The sequence below is a fragment of the Poromitra crassiceps genome, assembly GCF_964638095.1.
Source record: "Poromitra crassiceps genome assembly, chromosome: 12".
Taxonomy (NCBI): Eukaryota; Metazoa; Chordata; class Actinopteri; order Beryciformes; family Melamphaidae; genus Poromitra; species Poromitra crassiceps.
The window spans coordinates 31712717-31726581 of NC_139632.1; the positions used below are offsets into that span (position 1 = coordinate 31712717).

Sequence of the window (13865 nt, forward strand, 5' to 3'; positions counted from 1 at the left end):
CCTTAAAGTTGAGTGAACTGTCACAGTTTTAAAATGTGTGAAAAGTGAAAAGTACAGTCTGTGAAGTCAGCTAGAGTGAATTATAACATCACACACTCAAGGCCGGCTCCATGAACTCCTATTATAAAGACTGATTTTCTTTTACTTAAACTGCGATTTCTCAGGGGTACGGTGGCGCAGTGGTAAGCGCTGTCGCCTCACAGCTATGAAGGTCCTGGGTTCGATTCCCACCTGGGACGCTGTGAGCGCTGAAGTGCGTGCCCGTCCGCATTGTCCTCGAGTGCCCACCGCCCGGGTGGGGTCATCAAAAGGGCCTTTCTGTGTGGAGTTTGCATGTTCCCCCCGTGCCCCCTGGGGGTTTCCTTCATATAGGAACCCCTCACCAAAAACATGCAATATCCTGGTCGCTGATGTGGTGCCTCCACTGGTCGTTCGGGGCGCCTGTTCGGAGGGAGGGGAACTCGTTGGAATAGCGTGATCCTCCCACGTGCTATGTCCTACCGGTGAAGCTTCCTCTGTCAGGTGAAAAGAAGCGGCTGGCTAACTGCCCATGTCTCGGAGGAAGCATGGAGCCAGTTTCGGCTCTCCCCAGATCGGCAGAGGGTGGAGCAGCAACCAGGATAAATACATTCAAATGAGCAGTAATGGGGGATAAAAAATGGGATAGAAAATCGTGAAAGAGAGAAACGACGATTTCTAAAACATTATAAAAGGTATCAAAACGCTGAATAAGAGCCATAAAGTACTAAAAGTGTTGACCTGTTTCAAGTTTGAATGGAGTTTGAGGCCTCAAGATCAGCGCCAGAACAAAAACACACACATGTGACGTCAGCTGCAAAACATCTATAGGAGCAAGTGTGAAAAAGGCCTAACTCTAAGCACCATAAAGAGAAATGGATTCATCCTCTGACAGCACCTTCTTGTCTATCAAAAGTATTCGTTATATTAAAAGTTGTATTGATTGAATCCAAGCCGGTCTGTTATCACCTTCATCAGCAGCACTTGTTGTCCGGCTCAAAGCAGCTATTGGTCCTGGCATTGCCTGGTGCTGAGAGACACACAGCAGCCTCAAGGCCTTATTACACACAGAGAGAGGAGAGACAAGTGATAAGACATAGCCCTTTACAGAGACCGCTTTGGACACACACACACACACACACACACACACACACACACACACACACACATCACGTGCTTGTGTGACACACACACACACACACACACACACACACACACACACACACACACACACACACACAACAGGCATGCACACGTACAAAGATTCATTTTAGAGCCAAACCCAAATGTTCAACCTTTATCATGAAAATTCATTAAGAGAGAAAGGTCAGAGCAGAAAACAAGTGTCACAGACAGGCTATGCTATGATTAGCCTTCATACCACTGCACTCTGGATTTACTTTCCATATAATAGAAATGTGTTGAATCAACACAAATGACTTGCTTTGGATTGAATTAAATTGTATTGCATAGTGTCAAAGACTAGAAACGTACAGTATACAGTAATAACATACAGTATCATGATTGACTTTGTACAACTGACCACCAATCTTTCCCTGTGTGTGTGTGTGTGTGTCTGTGTGTGTGTCTGTCTGTGTGTGTGTGTGTGTGTGTGTGTGTGTGTCCAATGCAATTACTGTAGTAACTCATCCAGTGGGCTTAAACACCTTCCCAAATAAATGATAGGCTATCATTAGCCGTTTTCACACATGCGCTTTATACTGGGAAATGACCAGAAAGTGGTCTATGCCTTTCATGTGTGAAAATAGTTTTCCGGCACAAGCGCGCCCCCGCGATCGCTGATCTTTTCCTACCTCCTAGGTAGTGACAGGACCGGTATGCTGGGAGAGCGACTCAAGTGTGAAACGTGTCAAGTCATTTGCCGGTCCTTCTCTCATGGGCGAGATGTACACACGTTGCTTAATGTTCCAGCGTGCATAATCTAATCATTTGCGCACATTAAAGCAAACTGGCAAAATTATCTGGTGATAATAAGAGCGGTATGTCAGCTTCATGTGTGGGCGTGCCAATTTCCCCCTCTCCCCTCTCTGCTGCTCGCTCTCTGGCCAGTCCTTCAGTCAGCAGCCCGACAGGGACACAGACAGCGAAAATGGCAGCGCGGCTTGTTCTGAGAGTCTTGCAAGCCGCCCAACGCTTGTAGAAAGCAGATGCACGAAGCGAAATGTGGAAGTATTTTGCTTACGTTGCCGACAGCGAAGGCAAGCCCGGACACATCAAACGAAGCCAGTCTGTAAAAAGTGCTTCAACGCGACGCAGGTGAACGGATAAACATCGAACCAGCCAGGCTATTTCTCTCAGACACGGATCCCAACTTCTTCAAATATTTCAGTTCAAAGACTGGTTAGCGAATGTGAAGGATACAACATACATGCCCTCTTAAGTCAAACGAGTGTGATTTATTGTGTGACAAGCAAACTTATTTCACCATCTGAGTTTTGCCGACCCCCAAAATAAGGACGATTCCCCATCCAAGTGCACATGTCACTCCCCACCCGCTCTGCAGTGCCCCCCCCCCCCCCCCCCGACCACCCTCAAATACAGGTCATTTGACGGGTATATTCACACGTGAGCCCTCAGGTGTGAAGGGAAATTCCAGGAAATGGCCGATATTGATTTACAGGCAATGTTCCTGTACGCATGTGTGAAAACGGCTATTGTGATATATTGATGTGACGCCTACATTCCACTAGGTCCGTGTTCGGTCCGTCTGCGCTGCGGTACGGCATCGGAGCCGATACGTTTCCACTCTAATCATTGTGTCAACTCCCACCTACTCCGCTGCGTTGCGTGTCTACTCCGTCCCAGCTCCGACGATCCGGAGCTCTCCGAAAAAGATACGCAAGGCTTCTATTTTTCACGGATGACGGAGCAAAGCCGCAGCAAGTTGGGCGGAGCCAGGCATGAAATCAACAGGGCAGAGGTGTTTACAGCATTCAATATCAAGCCAGAGGACAAACAAGTATGAGGAAAAGTTAATAATTGAAGTGGAAAACCACAAAATAATATATGACACGGCACATCTTTTTTACAAGGACAACACCAAGCAAGTCCAGCCCTCCTCTGCTTCTCCAGTTGGGAACAATGATCTTCTGCCTGTTTGTTGTTGTATTTATCCAACATACAAATTGTCTTGCGCAATTTCACCGTGAGAACCTGTCGGTCTCGTCACTCTAGCTGTCTGGTGGAGCGGAGCCGTGACGGGCTCTGCACGCAGCCGGTTAGTGTTTTGGCGGAGCACAGAGCACGGAGCAAAACCGGAGAACAGCCGCAACGCAACGCAAATGCAACCAGTGCAATCCCGGCGTGAGGGGTCCTCTGCGGCCCACTAGATGACGCTCTGAGGCCTGCCAGTGGGCCACCGCCCAGTGGTTGAGAAACACTGGGCTAGCCTCTAGCTCCGTTTGTGAAGTAACTTAAAAATGCATTCTTTCGAATGGCCTGCAGGTGGTTACTCCACACTTTCCTAGTGAGTTTATGCACTCAAGTCTTCTTCAATATAGCATTCATTCCAAGGCCATTCATTTCAGTTTTTTATTTCCTTTATGGGCATTTGGCCCCCGCTCATTTCCTAACCTGCTCTAGATGGTGAAATTCTACACCCACTTGGAAAACACCAGTCTTTATTACAGACGCCCCCCCCCCCCCCCCCCCCCCACACACACTTATAAAACATCAGTCTATATATTACAGACCCCCCCCCCCCCCCGTCTCTCTCTCTCTCTCTCTGTCTCCTAGTGCTTTATGCATCCTTGTCTGTGGAAGTGACTGAGGTTTAGCACCCAGCCCCACCCTCTGTTGTCCTATTGTCCTCGCTGTGGTCCGAGCCCGGATCAGACAGGGAGGATCAGCACCCATTATGCTCCTGAAGACTTCTGCACACAAACACGCAGCTAGCTGCAGCCAGAGTGTCCACTCAGCAGACGCCAAGCTAGCCACACACATAAGACACATGCAGCCAAGCCACACACATAAGACACATGTAGGCTATGCAGCCAAGCTACACACATAAGACACATGTAGGCTATGCAGCCAAGCCACACACATAAGACACATGTAGGCTATGCAGCCAAGCCACACACATAAGACACATGTAGGCTATGCAGCCAAGCCACACACATAAGACACATGTAGGCTATGCAGCCAAGCTACACACATAAGACACATGTAGGCTATGCAGCCAAGCTACACACATAAGACACATGTAGGCTATGCAGCCAAGCTAGCTACACACATAAGACACATGTAGGCTATGCAGCCAAGCTAGCTACACACATAAGACACATGTAGGCTATGCAGCCAAGCTACACACATAAGACACATGTAGGCTATGCAGCCAAGCTAGCTACACACATAAGACACATGTAGGCTATGCAGCCAAGCTAGCTACACACATAAGACACATGTAGGCTATGCAGCCAAGCTACACACATAAGACACATGTAGGCTATGCAGCCAAGCTAGCTACACACATAAGACACATGTAGGCTATGCAGCCAAGCTAGCTACACACATAAGACACATGTAGGCTATGCAGCCAAGCTACACACATAAGACACATGTAGGCTATGCAGCCAAGCTACACACATAAGACACATGTATGCAACCAAGCTAGCTACACACATAAGACACGTATGCAACCAAGCTACACTACACACATAAGAGTAACACATATAATGCAACCAAGCTACACACTCAGACCTGCCGAAAGTCTCCTAAGTGGGCGTGTCCGTGGAAAACCATGTGCAAAACCCACGTGACAAAATGACAGGAATTGAAGTTGGGACGCTTGAACCCCATCGTCTTTGGCGGTGCCGGTGGAATTTCAGCGGAACTAAAATTACTTGTGTTGTTTCTGTCGTGTTTTAAAAGTGACGTACTGGCGGTTTGCTTCGAATCAACATGGCGTCCAGAAGAGCATCAGGAATGCCAAGTACAAGTAAAAATACTTCTGCCGATGGAAAAAGGTATTTATTGTTGTGTTTTATAATTGTATGTGTGATATTTTATCTCGCAGATGTTTGCCGAATATGATTTAGGAGGCTTTGATCCAGAGGCAAGTTAGAATCCCTGGCTGTTTGACAAGTGTACGTTACGTTAGCTATAACGCTAGCTAACTTGTTTAATACTGCTTGTTTAATACTTTAATACTTGTTTAACTTGCTTAATCGTAACGTTAACGTTAGACTACTTTCAAACCAAAGTAGTTTTGTTGTCTCAGTAGTGTGTTCTCCACTATATCGGTGCTATTTTGAATTTTAACCACATTCGCTACACTTGTTTTTGTTATTTACAGCTCTAAAGGTGGGAACAGCAAAGCTAACAACAGTGTAGCTGCGAAGAAAACAAAATGTAAGTAATGGAACTGACGCATGGAGACATGAGTTTCTTTTTACGTTTTATGTCCTGTTGAGGTTTCACATTATAGTGGTGTTACTTGTCACTTCTCAAAGCTGTAACGTTTTGAGAAGTGACAACATATCCACAAGTATGTCTACATGCATACGATATTCCAGTTTTTGCCCTTATTCCCAAAAAGACAATATTCCGATTATGCTGTTTGCATGTCTAATGAAAATGAAGAATCCACTAATATGCCTGTTTACATGCAGCCGTTCATACTCTGATTACTGTAGCATTGCATTGCATACTATTCTCTCTTTGATGTGTGTGTGAGACCTGATGCTTCATTGTTTATCGGATTCTATATCTGTCTTGTACTCTTCTTGCATTTTTATTCTTCTTAATTCTTAAGTGATATGTTTTTTGCATTCTATTTCATTGTTTGTCTGTCATGTATATTGTTGTCTTGGACCACAGGAAGACTAGCTGTCGTCTAGGCGTCCGCTAGGGATCCTTTTTTAATAAACAAACAAACAAACAAACAAACAAAAACCTGATGCTCTCATGGAGAAAGAGAGAGACAAAGAGAGATGCAGATAGAGCTTTTCTGTTGAGAATCAACAGAGCAACTTAACTAAAAAAAAAGCCTAAAGCGCAAATTATGCTCGTGCGAAATCGACAGCGCTGACTGCGCCGAGGGGGTCGCTGCAGCTGGGCGTCCTCTCGGCGCAGCTGGGCGTAGGTGGCATGCAGCACGTCGAAAATGTCACTCTGCGCCGCCTCACGCCGTCAACTCTTTGTTGTGAGGAATGAGGAAATGCCATTTCCTCATTTAACGTGCTTGTCCCTCATCTAGCAAAGCCTTCTGCAGGCTCACCGGGACAATACAATTTTCCCCCACCGACATGATTGCAAGTTCTTGGTAAACGGCACGATAACGTTTTGAACAAGTTACGTTCGAGTATGCACAGTCTCGCTGTCGGCGGCAAGGCTCCAAGTCGTGGCTGCGCAAAACCATGCCGGGCGCTTAATGTTTGTCTTTCCCTTTTTAGCAAGTGGGACTGTTGTCAAGTCCCGATATCTGCAGCCTCTTGAGAAGACGGTTCTGTCAAAGGTAATGCTCCATTAGTGATTTTTATATTCTTATTCTTATTCTTATTAATAATAATAATTTATTTTTTCATTCCACATTCACCAGTGAGTCATCTAGCTGATTAATTAGGAATTATAACAATCTGCCTATTCTTAGATAAGACTTTCCAAATGTTTTCGCTTCCGGTCCCCTTGTGTATAATGTGCACTTCAAAAATGCCCCTAAGCTTATTCACATTTGTGAGCCATTCATCATCTCCCATTGCACCCCTGTAACCATCAACAGAGTAACTCCTTGACCAACGAGTCCACCGCTGTGACACCGCGGCCCTCCTCACCTAAATCCAGTGGTGTCAAAGCAAAGCTCGGCACTCCACCAAGACGCTCCATGGCCCCACAGGCTGTTCCAACATGTAAGTACTGGGCATGCAGCAACTATGATTGTGATTGACAGGGTTTTCGCGAGTCCTTAAAAAGTCTTCAGTCTAAAATCCGATCTGAATCGGAATTCGGAATTCAAATCTGAATTTTAGGCCTTAAAATGTTTTTGAATTGGACTGCATTTACATATCATGTCTTAAATACAATTTTGCCAATTTTTGTCTTAACATTTTTTGGGGGGTTATGAAGTTAACATTACCTTTATAAAGTTGCATTAATAACTTCAGTCTCGCTTCAAGTGTTTTTTGGGATTATTCATGGTACCCGTGCGGTCTTAAAACTATTCTTTCAGACACACATACAGTATGGGTATTTGGCTGCATTTAGGGGCGGGCGTCAATCCGTAGGTGCGGAAGCCCCCGGCCTTTCAACATTGAGAATGCTAGAAAATACGTGAATTGCCATCTTTTTCGGTCGTAGTGCAAAACCTTGTTGAAGTGGTGTCGTGCAGTACAACAACCAACCACCAAGACATAAAGCTGCTGTCAAAACCATCAGCAAACACCTGCTGCCATCCCCCAATATAGTTTCACATCATGAGCATCAAAGCCTACAACAACCAACCACCGGCTGGTTGGTGGACGGCTCAGTGGTTAGCACTGTTGCCTCACAGCAAGAAGGTCCCGGGTTCGAACCCCGGTCCGTCCCAGGTCCTTTCTGTGTGGAGTTTGCATGTTCTCCCCGTGTTCGTGTGGGTTTCCTCCCGGTGCTCCGGTTCCCTCCCACCATCAAAGACATGTATGAGGGTCTTTATTTTTTTTATTTTCACGGTTTTCTTTTTATCCCATTTTTATCCCCCATTAGTGCTAATCCAATTTATTTATCCTGGTTGGTACTCCACCCTCTGCCGATCTGGGGAGAGCCGAAACTGGCTCCATGCTTCCTCCGAGACATGGGCAGTTAGCCAGCCGCTTCATTTCACCTGACAGAGGAAGCTTCACCGGTAGGACATAGCACGTGGGAGGTTCACGCTATTCCAACCAGTTCCCCTCCCTCTGAACAGGCGCCCTTAACAACCAGAGGAGGAACCACATTAGCAACCAGGATATTGCATGTTTTGTTAACAACCAGAGGAGGAACCACATTAGCAACCAGGATATTGCATGTTTTGGTGAAGGGGGTTCCTGACCTGAGGGTCTTTATTTTTATGTACTGTAAATGCTGCATTACTAGTGCAGTTTAATTCTCAATATTGTTGATTAAATATTAAGGCTATATCAGTGATTGACATCCTGAGCTGAAAACTGTTGTTGTACAATGGTCTCTTTAATAGTTGATTAATTTCCCCTGGTCTTAATAAGTTTGCCTAAATGAGAACTTTGATTGACTTCTGCCATGTTGTTTGGTCACAGCGACGACGTCTACGATGCTCGAGCCTTCACTGCTGGGGAGAAGTGTTCTGCAGTCGACCTTCTCAGATGGACACTGCCTCCTCCCAGATTTTGATCTTTCAGTCATTAAAGGTAAACTGATTAAAATCCCTCAACGCTTGGGATTGATTAACAAATGGGACCATCCTGTAACAATCGTCGTTGTTTCTCTAAGATAAGAGGGTGATACAACATGCAGTAGACCCAGAGAATGAGAAGAGGCTCATCGAGATGCAAACGTTCCTGTTGGCCTATCTCACAGCTAAGGTAAGTCAGCGGAGAGCAGGTGGCTAGCTTGGGGTTTGATAGAGGAAGCCGTGGAAGTTATACTGAAAGCTATACAGTATATACAGATCCTTTCCAAAAAAAATGAATATCATGGAAAAGTTAGTTTTTTTCCATAATTCCTTTCAAAAAGTGAAACTTTCATACATTATAGATTCATTACACACAAAGTGAAATATTTCTGGCCTTCATTTGTTTCATTTTCATAATTTTGGTCTACAGCTCCAGAAAACCCCCAAAACAGTATTTCAAGAAATTAGAATAGTGTGAAGAAAATCAGCAGTTACTTCTCAGTTATGACTGACTCCAGCCTCAGTCCACTCCCTCTGAATCTCCGCCAAATTTTTGAATCGTCTTTGCTTGACAATCCGCTGAAGCCCACGGTCATCCATGGTATTTCCATGATATTCAAATTTTTTGGAATATAAATAAATATATATATATATATATATATATATATATATTACTCCTACAAATCTTGCGATCCAACATACTGTTCTTGAACAGTAATTCAACAGTTGTTGTTTTGTTGGAGGGGGGGGGGTATATTCATACTGATATTGAGCCCAAAATGTAAATTCTTAAAAAAAAAAAACTTTACCTGCACCACACTCTTTAAGATGAACAGCAATACAGCCAAGCTTCAGGCTGAGGCAGAGGCACGGATCCTGCAGGAGATGGAGGAGGACGAGAAGCTCCATCAGGACGTCCAAGCGAAGAAGAGGCAGTACCTCCTCGTGGACCAGGACAGACAGAGGAACCAGCTGCTGGATCTGCAGGTCAAATCTACTTTCTCCTTTATAGGCTTTTAAGGGACTTTCTGTGTGTGACTACTGCTTTAATAAACTGTTATTTTATAGTAATACAGTGTTATATAGCAATACAGTAATGCTTATGCATTTTCAAAAGACACAATTGAAATACTTTAGTGCAGGGGTTCCCAAACTTTTCAGACCAACTACCACTATGTAGCAAACCACATTTCCCAGGGACCACTTCCACCGTGTATACCAAATCCCCGCCCCATAAAATAAAATACATTTTGCTTTTTTAACCATGCAATAGCAGCCGAAGGCTACATCATATAAGGCTACCGGTTCAAAACGGACACACAAAATAGAAAAATTTCAATCCTTGAAAGTGTTGTGGCATTTAGTGCTTTGTCTATTTTTTATAAATGTTTTTATGGAAATTATTATTATTACTCATTTCTCAATAGCTTCCACCATGTAATGTGATGCAGTGACTCCAATCAATATCAGAAATGATTACTACACTGGACAAATAGGACGCACCTAATTCTATTGGATTTTAGTGCTGCTTGTATTTTTTTGTTAATATTTTACAGAAAAAATGCACGTTTATTTCAATAGCTTCCATGTAATGTGATGCAGTGAGTGTAAAGCGGTAAAATACAGTATACCGAGGTGTGTCCTATTTGTCCAGTGTAGTAATCATTTCTGGTATTATTGATTCAGCGTCAATGCCTCACATTACGTGGAAATTCTATTATTGATCCTTGAAAAGTTGGATCATTGAAAAGTTTTGAAATTGTATCCATGAAAAGGTGTAGGAACGCTGAATATGTACAACTGAGTTCTGGAGAAGTATATAGTTTTAAAATGTAAAACAAATCTTTAGGTTCTGTCTGTGTATATGATTGTATAATTACATGGTTTATTTTCTATCAGATTGCTGCATTGACTCCAGTGGCAGAAACTACCAAGCAGTTCACAAAGGAATACAGGTCTTTTGCAACGGCTATTGACACCACCCGACATGAGCTGCCTGTCAAGAACTTCTACATGGAGGGGGACAAACGAGGCTTCCTGGGTTTGTGTTGACACATTTAAAAACAGTGCAAATCAAAGTTAAGGTGTAGCAATGGCAATGCAACTGCTGCCAAATCTGGAGCCACACTCTTTGATGTGGTTTCATATGAAATGGATAGTTTGGATTTGTTCATGTGGGGTTGTATGAGGTACTTGCATACAGTCAGTGTACTACATGCAGTAGAATGCAAGCCGATGTGGTCCCAGTTTGGAGACATGGAGGCTGGCAATGGCATGTATACATCTGATCCTGGTTTCTGACTGCATTCAAATGCTGACTTTAGCAAATGTTGCAGACATTGTTATACCTCACAATCTCTGCTATAAAATGCATCTAAAAAAAAACTTTCAGAAACATTGGACCCGTCAACATAAACAACAGCAACATAAATACATGACTTCCTCCTCTCGACAGCATTCAAAGTTCCAATGGAGACGGGGACAAAAGAGTTTTTGTACCTGATTTTCGTGGCCAATGGGACACTTAGGCGAAGGCCAGATGGAAGCAGCTTGTACTCTGAGCTAAGAGGATGGACACCATCTGAACGGATGGACATAGCTTTTTTAAGCACCTGCTTGTTAAAAATGTGATCCAGACTACAGTTGGACAGTGGCTATCTTAGAAGCCACTTTCACAATCTTCCCGAGGGAGTTCTTATCTTTGAATTTGGGGGGATGGGTCTAAAATCAATACAGATCTCTTTTGTTTTAGAGATTCCTCAAGACTGCCCGGAGCCCGTTGTCCTAGTGTGTGCAAACTTTTTTAATTACTCTTTCACCTAAAGTGTGTCTGCACTCTGCAAGATGTTTTGGAGGGGGGGGGAGAATGAATATTATGAGTGTCTCGTCCTGTCTCCATCCAGATGCAGCCTGTGCCCACCTGAAGCAGAGTGAGAAGTTGCTGGTGGAGTGCACACAGGGAGATGAGCAGGACAACAGCAGCTCTGTAGAGTGCCTGAGAGACGTGAAGATGGCTTCCAAGGACATCAGCCAGCAGCTTTCAGGGTAGGAACATCTGGATCATCATTTGATTCATATTTTATCCTCAAAAATGAGCTTAGCCCCTGCTACATGGACTGAAACTGTAGGAACTTAAGGTTCCCTGGTTCTATGAATAATAGGATTGAGGTGACTCACTTAATGGGTAAGCATCTGTGTGCCCTATACAGAAGCCCTATATCACTAGTCAAGTGATCCGCCTCGCAAGGGTGCGGTGCCCCGTATATATGCGGGTGCAGTGCGATAGAGACCATCTTGATAAGCCTGGCAAGAAGGGTTGTCTGGTGAGTCACCTCACTCCTATTATTCATTAAAACCGGGGTTATATTCATAACCTTAAGTTTTATTTCATAATATTTGTGAGGTGACTCACTTAATGGGATATGGAAGCTTCCAAAGTGTTATCGCCCCCACATAGAAGAAGTCATAGCATAGGTTCCTTACCGTGACCCTAAACTGAATTTTGAAGTTCCATGACTTTGCCAGGTTTTCCATGACCGTGGGAACCCTGACTCACACATTGATGTCTTCTCGCTCGCTCTCTCTCTCAGGGCTTTTTCAGAGCTGTTGGAGTTGTCGTGGTTGGAGTGCCGCCATACAGTCCACATCCAGCAGGCCATGGAGGAAGAGCAGCTCGGCACCACCAGAACCCATCAGCTGTACTGCGCCAAACCGTGACAAGAGCCACACATGACCACATGGCATGCATGGATACCCCCCAAAACTGCCCCACATTTGATATAGTTGTAAAATGGAAACCACAATGGTGGAACGAGCTCCGCCCTTCGGTCAGGACGGCCAAATCACTGCCCGTCTTTCAGCAAAGACTAAAAACACACCTTTTCAGGCTCCACCTGGGCAATGCTTGATGCTTGAACTAACATCTGTCTAAAAAAAAAAACTTTACCACTCTATTCTTTCCTAGTTGATTTTTCTATTGTTGATACAAATGTGTTATTTTAAGTCGCTTTAAATAAAAGTCTTAAGTGAAGTCAGTGTGCGGGATTTCCTATTCTCAACTTACCCGATGCTCCTACGCACCTGACGTACACGGTTTGTGCAGAGATCACCTCTCTTCTAAGTCGCTTTGGATAAAAGCGTCTGCCGAATGATGTAATGTAAATGTTTTTTTTATCAAATTTGTATTGGTATTTTCAGTGAATAAATAAAAGCAAAGCAAGGATGTGGTTATAACATCAAGCAAAGGAGAGGAGGTAAATATACATTCTCGAGACGAGATGCGCAACAACAGCACCCCAAGGACCCCGTGGATGAACCAAATACATTTATTTCTAACACAGATTGAAGGACATCGATGGTTTGATTCCAGCAAGTAACATTATCGGGTTTAGCATGGTGCATATTGGCTGCCCAGCGTTCCATGTTGGCTCCATCAATGAAATCCTACAGCCAGAGAGCGGGGGAGGCTTCCGGTGAGGCCGGCCAGCAGGTGGTGTCTGTAATAGAAAGCTCTGTTACAAGTGTCGTCCTTTTTATATAAAAGGGAGCAAGTGGGCAATATCTGTTTGAATTGTTGTCCCTCTGATGATGTCACAATGTCTATGACATCAGTGATTTCATCAGTGACATGACATCACTGATGTCATAGGCATTGTGACAGCGATGTCATCAGTGACCCCTGGGCACTCCCAAACCATGTGAAGGAAAGTCACATGGTGAGTGTTGAGTGCACAAGCAGCAGTTAGGAGATGGTAAGGTTTTCATTTGATATATGCGAGGAGTATAGTATGTTCAATGAATAAAATTAAGGTGGATAACTTGGTTAGGATTTCTGTAAGAAAGCAAAGTGTTTTGCCAAACTAGCTGCAAATTCAGATTGCCGTCATTAGATGGAAGGTCCACCATCCACACCCTATAAAGGGGTAGAGGTTTAAATAAAATTGTGTGTGTGAGAGAAAGATAGCCTGCTCTGACTCTACTGTAGTGTGAGATTGAAGGATGTGGTTCATTTGTGATGCTTTTGTTCATCTGCTATTCTTCGTATCTGTAAGAGGTGAGCATACAGATGTCAGGAAATGCCTTATAGACCTACATGAATGGCAGATTAAACTTTTTATTACTCATATTAATTGCATTATCAACTGTGTGTGGTTACAGCAACGCTAAGCTATATCAATGTTATTTTCAGGAGCAACATTAGGATAACTGCCTAGCTCGCAGTGTCTCATTCTTGGATGCACTGATGGTGTCTCAGGCTCAAAACACGGCAATCGGGTGGAAATCATTTGTTTGAGACCCACTGTTCTAATACATCATGAAGTCACCATTAAAGAGACTGTTTTACAGGAAGTAAAACCAGTATGTTTATTTCATGAGGACTTTAAAAAGAAGATAAAATACACAGCTGACGACCAACAGGTCCAATAAACATCGTGAGCCACCTGGCTGCATGTCTGGCTTATCTGTGGTTTTGACACATTTCTTATCCTTCGCATTTCACTGTGTA

General features: G+C 44.0%; 1 protein-coding gene across 1 annotated transcript; it reads left to right on the forward strand.

Moving 5' to 3' along the window:
* Positions 1-4899: 4899 nt before the first annotated feature.
* haus8 (HAUS augmin like complex subunit 8) lies at positions 4900-12265 on the forward strand. The gene is made up of 10 exons (XM_083647785.1): positions 4900-5003; positions 5333-5388; positions 6432-6493; positions 6758-6884; positions 8265-8375; positions 8458-8549; positions 9188-9346; positions 10259-10400; positions 11263-11404; positions 11950-12265. The coding sequence occupies exons 1-10, from the start codon at positions 4939-4941 to the stop codon at positions 12074-12076; spliced, it is 1083 nt and encodes a 360-aa protein (XP_083503911.1). The 5' UTR covers positions 4900-4938; the 3' UTR covers positions 12077-12265.
* The last annotated feature ends 1600 nt before the right edge of the window (positions 12266-13865 follow it).